A 20208-nucleotide genomic window follows, 5' to 3' on the forward strand; every position below is an offset into this window, starting at 1 on the left:
GTCATTAACTCCAACCTAAAAACGAAAACTTGACCCCTTAAAAGACAGATTTTATAAATTATTGATACACACAAATTTAAATCTCTCTATATTCATTCTGTTCACATGTGATACTCCATGTAGTATTTTGAGATTTACTGTTGAATTCATGACTACCTTGACACCATAACAAGTAGTGCAGTTGCATAAAAGCTAGGGCTCTTATAAAAATGTAACATTGGATCGACACTTCCTATAGAAATCAGCGGTTGGTTTCCAATGAAAGATTGACATTTAGTTATCCATTTTCTAATGTAAACATTCTCCAACACAGGGGGATTCCATATTAGAATATTTATAAAATACTTATGTACAGAAATTAATAATAAGGGAACCTACTTGGAGCTCCATTTTGCTTCTTAAAAGTTTGTACACATTTTCTGGACTTGCCTTATCTGGTCTCTGATGATGACTATTATATATAGAAACAAAGTCCATGAGAAATCACTTACTTGGAGAACATTCAGACATAAACAAAGATAAGATTAAAGGAGAAGGCTATATCATGCTATCTTTGAAATATTAGAAGTACAAGAATTTGTTTATGGACTGTTCTTACACAGTGGACATAATTAAGATAATGTTATTTTTATCCAATAAAAATGATCTTGTTGTGAAACTTAAAGAATAGAGTTTACATATGGCTGTACCCATGGAAGGGATTAGAAAGAGTTCATCTAAGCTCATTATGCTTTACTCTGGGTTTATACTGTAAAATCACTCATCAGCACAATTTCGAGAGATGTTCACTCTTTAACTCATAGCTTAGCTCCAAGGCTTCCAGTCTTTAGACATGGCCTTCTTTGTACCTTCAAGTTTCCGAGTTGTCAGGTACTCTCGAATCTTCTCAGGAATTTTTAAAATTGAGAAAGTTTGCTTACTTCATTCGGGTATCAACAAAGGTTTCACCAGGGCCTAGTTTTCATTTCCTCATGTAGTACCGATCCCTGAGTTCCCTTGCCCCAATCCAAGTGGAATAGGTCCTTACAGGTCCCCATGCCACCCTACACCCCCCCTCATTTTCTAGTTCCACTTGGAGGCAGCAAGATTTAAAAGTAGTATGTATTGAAATATTTCAGTTTGCTAATGGCTTGGGTAAACTAAGTGTTTGCAAAATGGCATGATCTGTCCCATCCAGAAATAAACCTTACTTTCTGCAGACATTAAATGCACTTTCACCATTTAGTCAGGGACTTCCAGTTACCCTATTAAGTAATCAACCAATCTGTATTCACCATCACAGTGGTCTCTGCTGAGGACCATATTGAAAGAAACTAATCTCCACAATAGTATCATTGATCTTACATCTAATAAAAATCCCCAATATTTATTCTCATGAGTTGTTCATTTGTGTTTTAATGTGCTTTTCTACCTGAGCATGTGTCAGTTTTCTTAATTAAATTATTTTTCCTTGTATAGTAAAAACATATTTTAATAACGTTTTGAGGGGATCCTGGATATGCAGTTCTTTTTCTTTCCCATCCAAAGATTTTGTTTCGTTTCCATTTCCCATATTCAGCACTGAGAAACATCTTCTAACTTCCTTATAAAATCTTATAATTATCAGCATATGTACCCTCTGATATCATGCTTCGAGAAGGGCACATCACCTCTGTGGTACCTTCCCCAATAATTTATAGCCTCAATATAATCATGTGAAAACATCAGACAAACCTAAATGGAAAACGTTCTATAAAGTAACTGACCAGTCTCCTTCAGAATCTCGTAAGTAACTCTCATTTCATTGAACAAGCTGTCAAAAGCACACATTTTATAAATTTGATCAAGATTGAAAACACCTGAAAAATGTTATGTTAGAAAGATGTTTCATTATATCAATGAAGTGATTAAAATGTTCTCTCCCAGTTTGCCTAAAATAACAGTGTGCAAATAGTTTCATAACGTATTTCTATCACTTCTCTCCATAGGTGACTCAGCTAATCTAACCTGCAGAGCTTTCTTTGGGTACAGTGGAGATGTCAGTCCTTTAATTTACTGGATGAAAGGAGAAAAATTTATTGAGGATCTGGATGAAAATCGAGTTTGGGAAAGTGACATTAGGTAAAATATTTTTTTCTGTCAGCTTGTACAGTCAAGATTAACATTTGCTCTGTTAGTGAATAGAAAGTGATCTAGAAGAAAAGGCTTTTTCTTTTGTTTTACTATTATAACAAAAAAATATTGCAACATTTAATAGCAAAGAGGAAAAACACTTTTAAGCAGCTGACTATGGAGCTGCAAAACATGAATGTCATTTGCAAAGAATTTAAGAGAAATAAAAAGGAGTTTTTTCATTGAGGAATGTACTGAATAACAGACAGACCAAAATACCATCAAATATGGAAAATGTGACATTGTGCCTTTTGTTTGTAAGAGCTCTTTTTTAAAAATTATTAAGAGGAAATATTAACAACATACCAGGATCCAACCAAATATAATCTGTCATTTCTTTTTATATTTTTTTCATATTTGAGGTATCAAGTAGTCTTTGATAGGAATGATAAAAGCTGCACAAAATGTTTTCATTACCTTTTCTAGTCTGGCTTTAAAGTCTAAATATTACTATAGTGGAAATGATAGAGAATAACCATTAAAAATACCATAGATTTGGGGTAATGATGCTTAAGCCTCTTTTTAAAAAAAATGATTTATTTGTTTGTTCATTTGCTTTTACGGATTGAGGTATTCTACTATGATTAAAATTACACTTGGACATAGATACTCATTTTAAATCATAATATAAATAAGCAAGCATAACAATAATTAGGCTATAACTAAATAAGAATGCTGATCATTTGTAAACATTCTCCCATCTAAAAATCACATCTTCTGGTTGTATATGAGCATTTTAACCAAGTATATGAGGGTTCCTCTTCTTGGAGGAGGACATTTTTAAATGTGAGAACATTTAAAACTTAATCAAATATATCAGAGAAAAAGGTTTTCCATAGAAAATAAAGACATATGAAACTGTCATATAAGGTTATTTCTACTAGGATCTTCTTTCTTCCTGGCAACAAATACACACGAATCTTACACTCCAAGTGAGTTCTAAAATGACCAGATGGGCACTCTCCAACATGCTAAAGTGTTCCTATGCTATTTTTCATACTTATAACTTCACTATTATTTTAAGGAAAGGCAATAATAAATCTCCTAACTTTCCCCCGTATCTTTCTGTGGATGCTCAGAGAAGGTTCAAGAAAGGCATTTTTTAAAATCTGCATTAGAAAGTGTTGTGCAGAGATGAGTTACCAAACAGTGGGAGGGTAGAGGTGGAAACTTCAAAAAAGGGAAACGGAACTTTACTTTGAAGTTTTCCACTTGCTCTGAGAGGTGGCTAAAATCTTTGACGGTGAGGTTAATGAGCGTTTACTATTAATTTTAAATGTAAGAATTAAACACTTCATCAGAACACTTAGTCTACGGGTTTATAATTTCATATTTCTTTTAAAATAGGCAGTTGATCTGTATCATTAAAAAAACAGGCTGGAGATTTCATCTGAAATGTCAAAATAACTCAGAAATTTTCTATTCTTCCTTTTTTTTAATTAACCTAATATATAATTAGTCCTCCAGCCTAAGAGATTAGAATTTCTTATCTCACCTTTACATCATATTTCTTCTTAAAGGGAAAGCATTTGTAAACTTTTCTTCAAGGTCTCTCTCTCCTCTTTATTACGACAGTGTGATTGTTCAGCTAAGAAAGATAATTAACTTCAACTTCATTAGCAGCTACAAAGACAAACCTACTCATTAGAAGTGAAGAGGGCATGATATAATTTAATTAAGATAGCATCAATCCATAGCCAAATTTGAAGCACAGCTACTATAGGTATTTTCACATCAGATTCAGATTCCTCTAATTTTTTTTTTTTTCATGTATGTGTATGTTTGTGTGGGGTGTTTTGTTTCGTTTTGCTTTATATTTTAGAATTCTCAAGGAGCATCTTGGGGAACAGGAAGTTTCCATCTCATTAATTGTGGACTCTGTACAAGAAGGTGACTTGGGAAATTACTCCTGTTATGTTGAAAATGGAAATGGACGCCGGCATGCCAGCATTCTCCTTCACAAACGGGGTGAGTGTAACCTTCTAAGCTTGAGTGGTCAACTGAGCCTATAATGAGAGGGAAATAATTGGGAACCAAAAAAAAAAATTAAAATTTGTTTTTCTACACAAATTTATTCTAAATAAAATAATCACATTAGCAGTTGGGCCATCAAGGGAAATAATACAGTGGATGGGTGACTAGCTCAGGCTCTAGAGTCAAATTTGAATTTATTGCTCTGCTTTAATACCAACTATATAACCTTGGGCATGGTATCTAACTTCCCTATGCTTCAGTTTCCTAATATATGGAATGGGAAAAATACTATATTGACTCTGTGCTTTAAAGGACGAAAGAAACAAGAAATGTGAAGACTTTGGCACAAAGCCTATACACAGGAAGTATTTAATTAAATGTTATTTATTATTATTAGAAAAAGGCAAATCAATTAAAATAACTGAAATAGTTTTAAGTAAGTCCAAAATTGTGTTCCTTATTGGAAGGTTATTCCTTTATTGTAATAATTATGCCTGATGGATTCCGCATTGCGGTACTCCTTGACATTCTTTTTTCTGCTTCAGAAAACTTTTACATATGTAAGATCCTCCCTTGATTAATAATAATTCATTAACTGTTCCTTAATGAATTATTATTAGTCAATTATTATTTATTAACAATAATTCAAGTAATATATGTTATGGTTGAGTGCACCATCTGCCACTTTAAATCTGATTCCATAGCAGCCCCGACACCTTGTGCACAGGGTTAAAATATATATAAATATATATTGAATTGTTTGAAATTAGGGATAATTGTAAATTTTGAGCTATGCCTTATAGTTGGTGAAATTTTTTATGTACATTACAAAAGAAAAATACATTTTTTTATTACCCTAAGTAAAAACTTTCTAATTTTTCAAACAAGTACACTTGATGTTCTCTCACTCAGCAAATCTACAATGATTTTAATTTCAAAGTACATGTTTAATCCTAGACTCTTTGAGGTTGAAAAGAAAGAAAACCTTGAAGACTGTTCCCCCACACGCACTTTATTGGGCAATAGATTCCTTTTGAATAATGTAACTGAAAGCTATTAAAATACACACGTCTGTTGTCAAGGTGACTACAATATTAAAATAGTCTACTTTAAGTGAATGTAACAGGAAAAGTAAGCAGCAGATAGCCATATGATTGTTTCTTTCTCTAGCTTAACATATGTATTCAGTCAATGAAGAAATCTTGAGTAGAAATGCGAGTTGTGATTGAAAAATATGGTAAATGTTTACATTTTAAAAAATTTATTGCAGTAAAAGATGTATTGCCATTAATCCCCCTTGCTTCAAACACACTTATCCCATCGTTCTTGACACTTTCTGAAGCAGTTCTAGAAGTCCTCTTTGGTATGTGTCTTTACTTTATCCTCCATCATCACAACGCTCTGTGTCACACATCGCTTCTGGTAGATGGCAATTTCTGTCAAATAAAAACATTACCGTGTGTCCTCATCTACCTTATTCACTGAATCTGGCACCGTGTGACTTCTCGCTCTTCCCCAAAGTCAAAATGACCATGAAAGATAAACGTTTTGAATTGATTCAGGACATCGAGGCAGCCATGACAGCGCAACTAAGACATTCATGAAAAAGGACTTCCAGAACTACTTCAGAAAGTGGCAAGAATGATGGGACAGGTGTGTTTGAAGCAAGGGGCAGTATTTTGAGGGAGATTAATGGCAATGTGTCTTTCACTGTAATAATTTTTTTAATTTAAACATTCACCATATTTTTTAATTACACCTCATATTATACATATAAAAGAACAGAAATAGCTTCTCAGGGTTGAAATCATCTTAAATGTTGTGTAATTGAACTACTCCATAACATCTCCCAAGTGATCTATCATCTTATACTGGGTCACACTCCCTTTTCAGGAAGCCAGTTCTGTCTTTGGAAAAACATAACTATTAGAAAGTATCTCTATTCACTGTCTGTCTGTCCCTTGACCCCAGTTCTGCACTTTTAATCTCTCTTCCCCAAAACAGCCCTTTAAGAGTTTGGGCTGTACATCTGTGTTTGAAGCAAGGGGGATTAATGGCAATGTACCCTTGACAGTCACTGTGATCCTGCTGGACCTTTACTTCCCTAGATTCAATTTCTTTAGTTTCTTTTATTAATTTTCCCTTTGTGTGGATAATATACTTTCACCATTCTGGTCATTCTCTTCAATATAGTCTAATTAAAGTGTCTAAATTATTCCTCAAGAAGGGAAGTAGTGGAGAGAATATATAGGGCACAAATAAAAATCTGTTGACCTGGACAAAATACATTTCTTTTTAGGGCAAAGTAGGAGTTACCATTAAATAGTAATCATAAAGAGGAAAGGCAATGAATTGTATGAGGTAAGACAATTCAGTTTGTGAACTCATCCTAGAAAAAGTGCTACATACCTCATTGCTGAATATCATTATGGTCACCCCCAAAGTACTACCCTTGGTAAGCTATGCACCGACGCCAGCACCTAGCCCACCCTTCAAAGCAATTCTGGAACTCTTTTTCTGGAATGGCCATCACAGCTGTCTTCGTATTACGCTTGATGTCCTGAATGTCATCAAAATGTCTTCCTTTCAATATTTCCTTTATCTTTGGGTAAAGAAAGAAGCCATTGGAAGCCAGATCAGGTGAGTAGGGAGGGTGTTCCAATACAGTTATTTGTTCATTGGCTAAAAACTCCCTCACAGACAGTGCCATGTGAGTTGGTGCATTGTCATGATGTAAGAGACATGAATTGTTGGTGAAAAGTTCATGTCGTCTAACTTTTTCACGCAGCCTTTTCAGCACTTCCAAATAATAAACTTGGTTAACTGCTTGTCCAGTTGGTACAAATTCATAATGAATAATCCGCTGATATCAGAAAAGGTTAACAACATTGTTGCAACAAGTTCCCAAACTTTATTGTCAGGCCTCAAATTTAAGGAGGATACAATTATTAAACCTCTGTTCTTATAGACAGGCACAAGGCCAGAAAGGGTCAAACACCCCAGGCTGTTTTTAGCATGTGTGGCCTAAGGTTAAGTTGCCTATAGCCATAAAAAGCTTCCAGTGCTACAAAAATGAATGATTGAGGAGTGAAGGAAATTGTTTGAAAAAACTTTCCCAATAATGTCTGTTTATTTAAACTAAACATGAAGAAGAAAACTGTGGCCAGTGTTAGAGCACCAGTGTTAAATCTTCCATGATTTTCAAATATGTATTTATGCCAACAGCATTTTATTCTTAGCAAAATGAAAGCATTAAGAAGCTCTAAAGAATCCTTCAAGGTCATATAATCCAAAAGTCTTTCTTAAAGTTAATGTGTGCCTTCTTTTTAAGGGGGATGCAAGCAAATATGTCATCAATGCACCAAGGCAGCAATGTATGCAATCTCCTGTCCTTGAGAGGCTTATAATCATGTAGAATGGTCCATCCCAGTAATCTTTGGATAAAAGAAAGGATTTTGTCACCAGATTTGCAAGGTTAAGAATGTGAAGGCACAACCCATGTAAGCCGATAGTTTGGGGGTTTAATCATAGGATCCCTGAAAGAGTCAAATTGCTGGCATACTAGTAATCATGTAATTACCAGATGAGTTAGTATATTACTCAGAAGACTAAAGCTCAAAGGAGATGGAAACTGTCAGTATTAATCATATTTTTCTGTCACTGACTCCTAAATCCCTTATCTTATAGCCCTTCAAAGTCTTTCTTTTTAAAACCTCCCTAGAGAGATATGTTAAAGCATTTGATGAATACAGATCTTGTAAATCACAAATTATCAGTTTTGACAAGTAATCTTGCCAGGACACACCTTTGCCAAAGTTACTTAGGCATTTTTTCCACCACAGTTGCCTTTTGTTCAATATTGTTGATGCAATAAAAAATGATGTTATAGCCCTCCAATGGGTGGTATGGGTTTTTTGAGATATCATTCCCAGGCCAAATGAGTCTTCCTTAATGCCAAGAGGATACTACAATAAATAATTCACCTAGGATTAAGCTAGGTTAGATTCTGGACCAGCCTTTTATCTTTAAAAAACAAAATAAAATCTTAATTCCACAAAAACTGGCTGAAAATTTACCAGGAACTTTGATCATAGATAAACCTTACTTGAGAATATTCAAAGTTGTTGATTCCTGCAGCCAGGGAAGGTATTTTGACAGAATAATGTCAGACATTCAATATAGATATATTTCACATACTATACAGAGAACTGGATTATGCAACTAAAGAGAGACAAAGAATAAAGGGGCAAGGGCCATGGGGCCATATTAGTCTATGACTGCCCTGCCCCTTATTCCTCACTCCACTTTCTGGCCTGACAAGCTTGAAAGTTAGACACTTGCTTCAAAAAGAACCAAAGCGGAGAATTGATACATTCAGTATTGTGTCATTTCTTGTTCCCACTATTATCCATACATGATTGAATTCCATGTTTAAGTCTCTGAATATTTTACCCAGATGCCTTTGCTTAGGTTTTTAGATGCTGGTGCTGGATTCAACATGCATCAAACACTGACCTTCAGTTTCCCTCCAAAACTCTGACCTTTCCTATTCTCTCCATTTTTTTAAATTTTCCATTTCCCTGACAAACAATTCTACAAATGGAAACTGTTGGCGCCCAGGGTATGCCACCTCAAAATATCCCATATGCCATACTGATTTTTTTTTTTTTAATTTTATTTATTTAAGTCAAGTTGTTGTCCTTTCAATCTTAGTTGTGGAGGGTGCTGTTCAGCTTCAAGTTGTTGTTCTTTCAGTCTTAGTTGTGGAGGGCGCAGCTCAGCTCCAGGTCCAGTTGCCGTTGCTAGTTGCAGGGGGCACAGCCCACCATCCCTTGCGGGAGTCGAACCGGCAACCTTGTGGTTCAGAGTACACGCTCCAACCAACTGAGCCATCCGGGAGCTCAGCGGTAGCTCAGTTCAAGGTGCCATGTTCAATTTTAGTTGCAAGGGGCGCTGCCCACCATCCCTTGCGGGACTCGAGGAATTGAACTGACAACCCTGTGGTTGAGAGCACGTGCTCCAACCAACAACTGAGCCATCCGGGAGGCAGCTCAGCTCAAGGTGCCGTGTTCAATCTTAGTTGCAGGGGGCAGAGCCCACCATCCCTTGCGGGACTCGAGGAATTGAACTGGCAACCTTGTGGTTGAGAGCCCACTGGCCCATGTGGGAATCGAACCGGCAGCCTTCGGAGTTAGGAGCACGGAGCTCTAACCACCTGAGCCACCGGGCCGGCCCCATACTGATTATTTTGAATTAAAGGTATTTAAGAAACTTTCAATGCAAGAAGGATCTCCTTCTCTATCTGCCCCCCTTTAACCAGGAGATAAATCTCCCATGTGAAAGGTGCCCTCTTTGCCCCTGGAGGCTGAAAAGACACCCTTATCACCAGAGTTAAAGAATCCAAAACACTCACATAAACAAACCTTGTTGCCACTTTATTAATTTACTACCCAAGCCCAACCCTCGCTTAGATTCCATACTAATGAGCACTTTTGTTTGTCCTATCAATTCCTCAAAAGTTTATTGTTTCTTTGTATAAAAAGTATAAAAAGGTGCCTGCTTCTGTCATTTCTCTGAGCATCATTTTATGATCTTGAGCATCATTTATGATCTCTTATACTCACAAATTAAACTGTGTCAATTTTATTATTAGTCTAGCCATGAGAACTCAAGAAGGGTAGAGGGGAATTTTCTCTTCCCTGACACTACTCAGCAGCATTGTGCTCAGTCCTAGCTGCCCTTGTACCCATCAGGTGGTCCCAAATTTCTTTTTCACTCTGTGTTTTTGGTCCATACCCTTTAACTCAAGATGACCTCAAAGTGTGTACATTTACTATTGGAGCAAAGCAGTTTAATGGTTGAGGTTGTGGACTCTGGAGCAAGGCTGTCTGTTCAAAACCCAACTCTGCGCTTACTATGTGTGCTATGTTGGGCAAATTTCTTAATCTCTGAGAGCCTCAAATGTCTCACATATAAAATTGTAATAATAATACCTTCCATATAGAGCAGGTCCGAGGATTAAATAAACTAATATATGTCAATATGTATCACATGTCTGACGTATATTTATCACTCAATAAATGTTAGCTATTATATTTCTCTGCTCCAACCACATGATATTCTTGGTAATTGAGGATGCAGCAATAATGTGTTTCATTAAAATCTCCCTCAAATCTAATTTATCTTTTATTAATGTGGTCAGATTTACCTCCAGCAATTTTGTTCCATTGATTGTATATTTTACCTTATAGTAGATTTACTTTAGTTTGAATGTATTGCCCTAAAGTATATCTTCTTTCATTTATTCATACATTTAATGATAATTATTAAGAACCTACTATGTATCTGGCATTCATAAAATCAAATGAACAGGAAATAAGAACCTATTTAATTTGAAATGCCATTATCTGCTTTTTATATTGTATTGATATTAAACATTCCTAATATAGAATTGTGCTTCTAGGGACTGTTTAGCTTTGCAACTGTCACATTAAGGGGATGTTCATTATCAATCCTGTCCTGAATGGTTGTGTTTTGATATATTGATTATAATAATAAGGCAATTCATTCATCATGAAGTAGTTTTGGAACTGGCAAAGCATCTCTCTGAGAGACTAGTTAATAATGATGAACATCTAGGTATTTTTCTATTCCCCCTCAAACCCATTTTAATTCTTGTGCACACTCTCTCTCCCTCCAAAGAATGTAGTCGATAGGAATTAGACTTGTTCAATAAACTCCCTAGTCCTCAGAATATCTTTAGTAATGTAATTAACATGCACATCATTTAGGATGCATTGTTTTAAAGCCGGATGAATTCAGACCCAGTGGGCTCCTTATCCCTTCTTATAATGAATCATTCTTGTAATATGTGCCCCTATCGTTGTTAGTATTTACCTAGTGCATTTATTTACTGAGAGCTACAGTAAGACCTTAGAACTGTTTAAACCTCCCTTGGGGCTCATTTGACATCTTTAACCACTGATTTCAGAATATGGAAAAACCAAACTGCCCAGATATCAAAACCTCCTACCTCTCTATGTGGTGGCATCTCCCTAGAAAGACAGTGACCCATTAAAAACTGAGTAGACATGCAGGAAAGAGTCAATTTTATTGAGTCATTGCCATGGGTGAAGAAAAATATTTTCCTTCTAACTTTCTAGGTTCTTGGAGGAGACCAGCCTGTAATAAGAAATCAGATTAACAGGAGAAAAAGAAACAGAAGTTCAATAACATGCATACCTCCCATGTACATGGGAGAAACTCAGGAAAACTGAGTAACTCCTTGAAATGGCCGAAGCCACCACCTTAAATACCATCTCAAACTAAAGATGAAATGAGATGTTGGAGGGAGGGACAGCTATGGAAAGTTATCAGTAAAAGCACAGTAAACAAGGATAAGGTTGTTATACAGATTTAAGTCCTTGCCTTCTCCATTGACCAGTTTCTAGAAATTTGAAGTCACCCTCTTTCTGGTACGGAGAGGGAGAAACTCTGGTAAATGGAAATTTCCCTTGTAAATGTAAATGTGTCTTACAAAAGGGTAACTTCTTAGTTTTCAGAGCTTCTTCTATGTCTGCTGTTTCTTAAAAATAACTAGCTTAAAATAATACTTATGCCAAAGATACATATCAGGGTAGTATATTCTGTTCTACTTCATTGCTTATGCAATGCCAACAGATTAAAGAACTTAAGTTATGTTGCTGCAGTATCTGCAAATCAGAGCCATCAGGGTTAACAAATTCTCTCCTTGGATAAGATCTCACATTTTGCATTCCAAATTTTCTTCTGTATCATTTTTCTGGCTTCTCCTTCAATTATGAAAGACATCTGAACAGCTGACCCCAATTTTTTTCTTGGTAGCTAATGGCAAAATAAACAAAACACACAAAGATAACACCACACTTGGAGGCTATTACGAAGGGCAGGAGCACAAATTGTCTGATATTGGTGATTTTGTACCTATGAGTTTCTTGATATGGACATTTGAACAAGGATATTTGATTGCCACCAAAATTACAGGCATGAAAACTAACCTATTTCCTTAGACAGGGAATATGTGATATAAGTGAGGTTAACTCCATGTTATTTTTGCCTCAACACTGGAATATTTTTTCAAAGGTCTGTTGATTGCAGATTTTCCTGATCAGCTACAGCATGGAGATTTATTATGTAGCATACTTTTGCCTGGTAGTCATTTCGGTCATTTAGTTTTCTTCAGTATGAACTAGAATATCCAAGCAACATCTTTGTTAAGAAAGAAAAGGACCACTGTTTACTGATGATTAGCTTATTTCTCAATTAATAACTAACAAAGGAATGATCCTGGACAAAACCAATATTGGAAGCCAAGAATGATAAAACCTTCAGTTTGTATCATTCCTGTTGAACTAATTATGTGGACCAAACCTGTTAGTATTTAATTGCACGTGGACATAGTCACTGGACATCCTTTATTTGTTTTATTTTATTTTTCACTTGTTTTCCTAGCTAAATATTATATTATTGATAAAGGTCTTTATCTTGTACTTCTCTGTTATATGATTCAATATACATAACTCACTTCATAAATGTGATGAATGGGATGATTAAATGTATTCTGAGTAATATGAACTTTGCAGCAGAATTTCTCAATCTTGTCACTATTGACATTTTGTGTCGGGTAATTTTTCATCATGGGGGGCTGTCCTATGCCTTGTAAAGTGTTAAGCAGCATCCCTGGCCTCTATCCATTAGATGCCAATAGTACCTTTCCCAGTTGTGACAACGAAAAATGTCTCCAAATATTGAAAATATCCCCAGGGGACAAAACTGCCACCAGTTGACCTACAGTATGGGTATCATCAGAAGAACAGGTTTTTCAGTCTTGAAAACCCTGCAAGATTATACCCGATGTGATTGGAAGGTCAAGAGATTCTCATACCACAGAAATTGACAAAATATAGGTTCCTTGTGTCCTCCCTCTTGGAGAATCAACTAGAAGTCCCTGGAGAAGTGTTTCACAATCTATTTTTGCTGTTGTTGTTGCAGTCTTTACAGTACACACAAATCACCTAAGGAGTTTGTTAAACAGTGATTGGAATTCAATAGCCTGGGGAGGGGCTCAATATTTGAATTTCGAACAAGTTCCTTATTGACCACTGATGGTGCTGGTCTGTGGCTCAAAATTGGCATACCAAGGTCTTTGCCTAGGCAATGGATCCTCTTCTAAACTTGGTAGCTCTCATAGGGAAAGAGCAGCTAGCTCTCTTGAGTTCACCATTTCCATGAGAGAAGAATGAAAGAGGAGTATAGCCAGTCAGTGGGACTAATTCCCACTAATTGCCTCATTCTTTTTACATTGTCAACACCTTCGAACCTATTTGAACATTGCCCTCACATTCTAGTCTTAATGAGGTTACTTGCCTCGTGTATTCAGTGAAATTGTGCTTTATAGAAGACATTTGCTACTCAGAAAGATGTCTTAGAGGGGACTCCTCAAGTATTAAATAAGTAACCTCTTAAATGAAGACAGCTGTCATTGTTAGACATAGTTCCTACATATCCCCTTAGGAATGTCTCAACAGCATATATATGAACTCTTGTATTCAGCTAAATCTCAAGTATATGTAGTAAGCAAGGACAGGCATAGTGTGAGAAATGAACATCCACATATTATTCATAAATGACATGATGGCAAAACAGGCAAAGGAAAAATAACACAGTAACCCAACATGGATAAACAGTTCCTATGTGTTCAAAAGTTCAATTTGATTTAACAGGCATCGGTCTAGCATGTAACAGAAGTTATAAAACACAAGTAAACCTAAGATGAGAGCAGAGGAAATCCACTGGAACTCCAATCTTTGTGTTGTCTGAGAATGACAAAATAATAATTTAGAAAATAACAATTAAAAAAATAATTCAGTTTAAGATATTTGCAAGCATCCCACCGATGTCATCTAGCATACACATAGCACATTTCCACATATGTGATCAGAGATCACAAACAGGATAGCATATTTGTGGCCACCACCCACCTACACACCACTCTCTCTTCCTTTTCAGAATCACATTTTCTCATTATTTCTAGGTCAAAACAATCTGTTGACTGACGATGTTTCATAACCTGCTCAACATCTCACTTCACTGCTGGCTGCTTAAAGATGATTCATATAATGCTGTTGTGTGAAAAAGCAACATATCATTCCCATTCACCAAATATGCATTAAGAGACAGCTATGGGCAAAGCACTGGGTTGGGTGTCCTTAGCAGTGGAGTCACTGTTGCCAGAGGGATGTCTACCACCCTCCTAGCTCATTAAAGCAACAATTTAGGGGAGAGGGAGATGGCTGTGCATTTTTACGGTGGTGAATTCCTGCAGTCAGTTGAGAAATGGCACAACTGGGTCATAAAATGCAAGGTATAACTTTTAATAAGCAGTTCCTGTATATTGAACTTTGACAGCCAGGTCACTAACGTGAGAAATTAGACATGACACATGAAAAAATGCTAACTACTCTCCTGGGTCATATAGTAGGAAAAAGTGTGTTGATTTCCAATAAATTACCACGGTAACTTGTATTAGATTTTATTGTTGAGAATTACATTTGCCATCTGTAAGAAATATGTTAGCTATTTGTCTCTGTTTTTAGGACACAGATACTATTTTTAGCATGTGTTCTATGAAGGATGCTATATCTGGAGGTTGATTTCTCTAAATTAAAAATAGACATTTAAATGCTATTAAAATACATTTTATTTTTATTTCACACAAAAATCCAGTGGTATATTTAAGACAGCACAAAAAGGTCATTTTTAAAACCACCCAAAAATCATTAGCATAAATTGAAATTTGATATGAATGAGGACTGAAAAGAAATTGTAAACTGGAATGAAAAAAAGGACAGTTACTTGACAGTGTTTTGTTTTTGACTCTTCACTTGTGCTTGACCTAAAGCAAGTCTCATTGTGTCATTGTTCTTCATTTTTGTCATTTGTAAACTAATTGCCCTTAAGCCCCAGTGCAGGAAGAACATATTAAACCCTGAATGACTAATAATATGTATTAGACCGTTTGTCAGATTTTACAGATTCTCAAGAGTTTTGAGTCATTGTACCTCATTTTGCAAATCTTGAAAGTTAAATGAAGTGGTTGCTCTTCCCAGGGATTTTCTTATGGTTTTAAGCTTTTGTAAAGTTGACTCAGATCTTTAGATGACACGTTCCTATAAGTGCAAAACAGAAATTGCAATTCCTTAAGATATGTGACTGCAGTTAAGAGTAGTGACTGGTAATGGCTGTCAAATTCATGGAAACTGAAATGGAAGAGGCCATTATCAAAGCTTGAAAGAACGACACACATAAATCGCCTGACTTAAATCAGCTTGGAATTCTAATTCTTCTATGTAATATAAAATGAGTACGGCTTGAAAACTCATTTATACTATCCCACAATTTCAAGGTAATGACTCACAACTGCTTGGATGCACTTTTAATTCTCCCCAGACAAACAAATTTGTCTATATTATTTAAGTATCTCAGTATCTAAAATAGCGTAAAAGAATACATTAAATTAACCAAGTGTTAATAAATTCTTGACTAGTATTTCTTTACAAAATGAGAAAGGGAGGCAAAGTTACCACTATTTTCCTCAGCATTTTTATGTTTTCAGAAAGCAGAGTGATCAAAAAATTCAAGAGAGATAAGAAATTGATTTTTTCTGTTACTTCCATTGAGGGAAATGAACCAGCGCATGGTTTGATTATTGTTTTTGCCTTAATAGTCTCTAGCTCTGTGGAATCAGAAAGATTTTGAATGAAACTTGTCTCATGAGAGAAACAGCTTTTGCCGAACACATTTTATTCTAATGCTTTCGATAATTAGGAAGTATGTTTAAAACCGTAAAGGAAGAAAATTATTATAATAACATGAAATTCTGAAGTTTATCAAAGCATCCCATTTTGTTTATTGCAATACAATCAGTTTTTACATGTATAAAATACTTTATAAATCTGTTTTCAACAATTGAATATACTGTAAATCGTCGTGCGATTTTTTTAGAAGGGTTCGATGTTTTTGTACAAAACATGGCTTCTTCTGTTGGTTATCTCAGCAGTCCAGATGTTCTGGGTCCTTAGGCCAATCGAAAGCATTCCCAATGGAAGACCAAATTGTTCTAACTGTGACAATATATTCTCTGATGGAGGATTGCTTTTAGGATAAACACTGTAGCCCTTAACAAAAGGAGTAAAATGGCAATGCCACCTTCATTCTGACAATTTTCTCTCAAGAGATGTTTTGTAACATTCCATCTGTGCCTGTCTATTTGTATGACATGTTCAGAAGGAAATTCCTAGTAGAGAGAAAGCAAATACTTCCTCTTCTAAGAGATTTTCTTTTAGGCATTGCTGAAGTTTGACACCTTGATATACAATAGTCCTGTCTTCTAAGCTGGTCACCTGAGGCCTATTTTGCTCTTTACTATAGCAGTATCTTCCTTCTTTGTCTAGTTTCTCCCCATCATACTCAATCTTATAAGAGCTAAGATGAAGGAGGAAACATATGAATACTTTGTATGTTTGAATGTGTGCAAATACATAATGTCTGTGTAGCCTTTAGATAGACCTATTTCAAACAGTGCTTTTATAATCCAAATGGGAAATGCTTCCAGTGATGAAGCTCTGTGTTAGTAATACCACATTATACATTTAAAAAATATGTCAATTTTCCTCGAGGGAGCATCATTGTCCTATTTTTCTGACCTAATTTTGGGAAACCTGGCTTCATTGATACCATGAATCTTTCAAACAAATATTTATTGACAAGGTTCATGTCAGTTGCTGTGAAAAGAAAAAGAAAAAGATAAACAACATAGTCTAGCTGACAAATCACTACATGAATTTGCCTCCCATCACCCATTATAACATACATTCATTTTCCCTGTACTCCAGGCCTAGCTACTTGCCAAACACCTTTGCAGGCACTGTTCTATATTGTGCCACACAATGTCCGATCCCTACATCTAAAGTCCCCCAAAAGAATCACAAACACACATGTGCACAAACACCCCAAGTGAGTTGCTCAACTATGGTTATGATACTTACAGTAGAGTATTTCTTACACCTATACAAAAGGCCTAGCAGAGTGACACTTAAGTAAGTGCACAATACATATTAGCTTTCATTATTTTGTTTTAAAATAATTGCCTGTGTGCCTGACTCTGCAACTAGACATAATCTCCTTTAAGGCAAGAAGCATATTTCATTCATCATTGTATCACTAGAACTCAAAGCACTATGCTTGGCACATTTAAGGCACTTACTAAAGAGAAAGTGAATGAGTGAGTGAAAAGAAAAAATAAATAGCAATATCAAAGATGTAAAGTGATGCATAATTTATTTCTAAATGCCGAGTAAATACAAACTTTCCTAGTCCTGTAAGTCTATACAAGATTATATAGTCATTGGATTTATGAATGAAAGAATATTGCTAAACCTATACTATGAAGTTGACCATTTTTCTATAGAATGAAGTTTTATTACCAAGTTAATCGGCTGCATATTAATAATTATACATCATCAGTTGCCTGAACCTTTTGGTTGGCTGAAAAAGTGGCTCACACAGATATTCTTGGAATTTTAGAGTGGGAATGCACAAAAGTCTAACTTTTTATTAGGAAACTGAGTTTGTTCTAATTTATGTTCATGTATTCCACAAATATTCATTGAGCACCTGCTATGTCTAAGATAGTCTTCAAGGGGTGTAGATAAATTAATAAAAAATATGAGCAAAATAGACCAAAAAAAATTGCCCTGATGAAATTTAAATTCCAGTGGGAAGAGACAGACAATAAACAATAATAATACTTATTAATAAGAAAATTAAATATTATGCTACCTAGTGATAAATGTTATAGGAAAAAATAGAGAAAGAAAAGCAATGCAAGTTGCAGCCACCGGCTTGTGACTTGGAACGAGTGGTCGGTGGACTGATTTGAGATGGTGTTCTATGAGCAAAGGGAAGTGAAGAGGGAGGCATGCAGAAATCTGGGGAGGAACATTCCACTCACAAGGAACAGCCAGAGTAGAGGTCCTAAAGTAAAGCAATCGTTTATAATGCAAAACCATAAAGAAAACTAAATGATATAGTGCAACATGGTAAGCCACCAAAAAAGCTACAGAAAATACATGTTCTAAGGAATCACTTTTAGTTGGCAAAGCTTCATTGAAAGTGCAGATCTTCACTTCATAAGTTATATAAATGTCTAATCACTGTGTTGTATACCTGAAACTAATATTATATGTTTGACAACTGTAATTGAAAAATAAAAAACTGTTAAGAAGAAAAAAAAAGAAAGTGCAGATCTTAGCCTTGCCTTGCAGGATTGGTAGTATTTTGATAAGTGGAAAGGAAAAGTTCTAGGTCGGTATAGAATTGGGAAAACATATCAAATTCAATTCACAGTTGGAGGGATTATTCTAGCTGGAGGTGTGGTATCTATACACAATGAAACACTACTCTGCCATAAGAAAAGATGAAATACTGCCATTTGCAACAACATGGATGGATCTTGAGATTATTATCCTAAGTGAAATAAGTCAGACAGAAAAAGTAGAGAACCATATGTCTTCACTCATATGTCGAACATAAAACTGAAAACAACAGAAGAACAAGACAAATAAGCAAAAACTCAGACACAGACAACAGTTTAGTGGTTACCAGAGGAGAAGAGGAAATGGAAGGAGGTAGAAGAGGGCAAAAGGGTTCAAATATATGGTGATGGAAGGAGAACTGACTCTGGGTAGTGAACACATAATGCAATATATAGATGATGTATTATAGAACTGTACACTTGAAACCTATGTAGTTTTGATGACCATTGTCACCCAATAAATTTTAATAAAAATAAATAAAGGAGTGAAGGACTTTGAATGCCAACACAAGTGGTTCAGATTTTCTTCCATGAGCACGTAAATCAGCTAACAATTACTGAAGAAATTCCAAGGTTAGGACATATATTTGGAAGATTAAACTGAAGGCTTTGTACAGATTACATTAGAATAGCTGTAAATAATAAAATTTCAAGCCAAAAGTAATCAACCCAAAATACACTCGAGTGACAATAACACTTGCAACAATGTTATCTTACCATTGGACCTGTCTTTTCTGTTTTAACTTTTTATTTAAAAAAAAAAAAAGACATGCAGACATTTCAGAAAACCTACAAAAATAGTACAATAAATTTCCACATATCCTCTCCAACTAGATTCACTAATTATTAACATTTTGCCACATTTGCCTTATCTCTCTTTGTCTAGATAGGTAAATGAAAAAATAAAGCTATACTCTGTATATTAACACACGACACATGTTGCTGAACCACATGAGAGTAAAGTGCAGACATCATGACTAAATTCTTACAGTGTGAATCTCCTGAAAGCAAGGATATTATCTTATAAAGCCAGAGTGTAATTGTCAAATTCAGGAAAATTTAAAATGCTAGAATGCTGTTATCTAATACATAGTCTAGCTTTATATTTCAAAGATTGTCCCAATAATACCTATTAAACCATGTTTCACATCCAGTATTACACACTGCGTTTACTTGTCAAGTTTTTTGTCTCTTTTAATCCGGGATGTTTCCTGAGCCTTTCTTTGTCTTTCGTGGTATCGACATTTTTGAAGAGTAAAAACCACATTTTATTTTTTGTAGTATGTCCCTCAGTTTGCATTTCCCTGCTATTTCCTCCTTATTTTGGGTATTTACTGTTTCTGGCTAGAATACAACATAAATGATATTGTGCCATCACATTGGAAGGTACATGATGTCAATTTGTCCCATTACTGGTGATGTTAATTTTGGTCACTTCCTTAAAATGCTGTTCACTTCCCCCTTAATTATTAGTAAATACTCAGTGGGGAGGTACTTTAAGGTGATGTGAATATCCTACCACATCAGTCTTTCATTCAACAATTATAGCCTTTGTTGATAATTCTTGCCTGGATTAATTATTAGGATGGCAAAGAAATGGTGACTCCTAATTCTATCACCCCTTCTATATTGACCAATTGGCATTCTGCTCTAAGGGAGAGCTTCCCTTA

At 35.4% G+C, this 20208-nt stretch overlaps 1 protein-coding gene across 1 annotated transcript in view; it reads left to right on the forward strand.

Annotated features, from left to right (window-relative positions):
- IL1RAPL1 (interleukin 1 receptor accessory protein like 1) overlaps positions 1-20208 on the forward strand; it is a 1306469-nt gene that overhangs the window by 1246612 nt on the left and 39649 nt on the right. Inside the window, exons 7-8 of the mRNA XM_074323621.1 lie at positions 1968-2100; positions 3974-4119. Of these exons, the coding sequence (XP_074179722.1) occupies positions 1968-2100; positions 3974-4119 (279 nt within the window). The remainder of the gene's footprint in view (positions 1-1967; positions 2101-3973; positions 4120-20208) is intronic.

This window comes from Rhinolophus sinicus, chromosome X, assembly GCF_036562045.2.
Source record: "Rhinolophus sinicus isolate RSC01 chromosome X, ASM3656204v1, whole genome shotgun sequence".
NCBI lineage: Eukaryota > Metazoa > Chordata > Mammalia > Chiroptera > Rhinolophidae > Rhinolophus > Rhinolophus sinicus.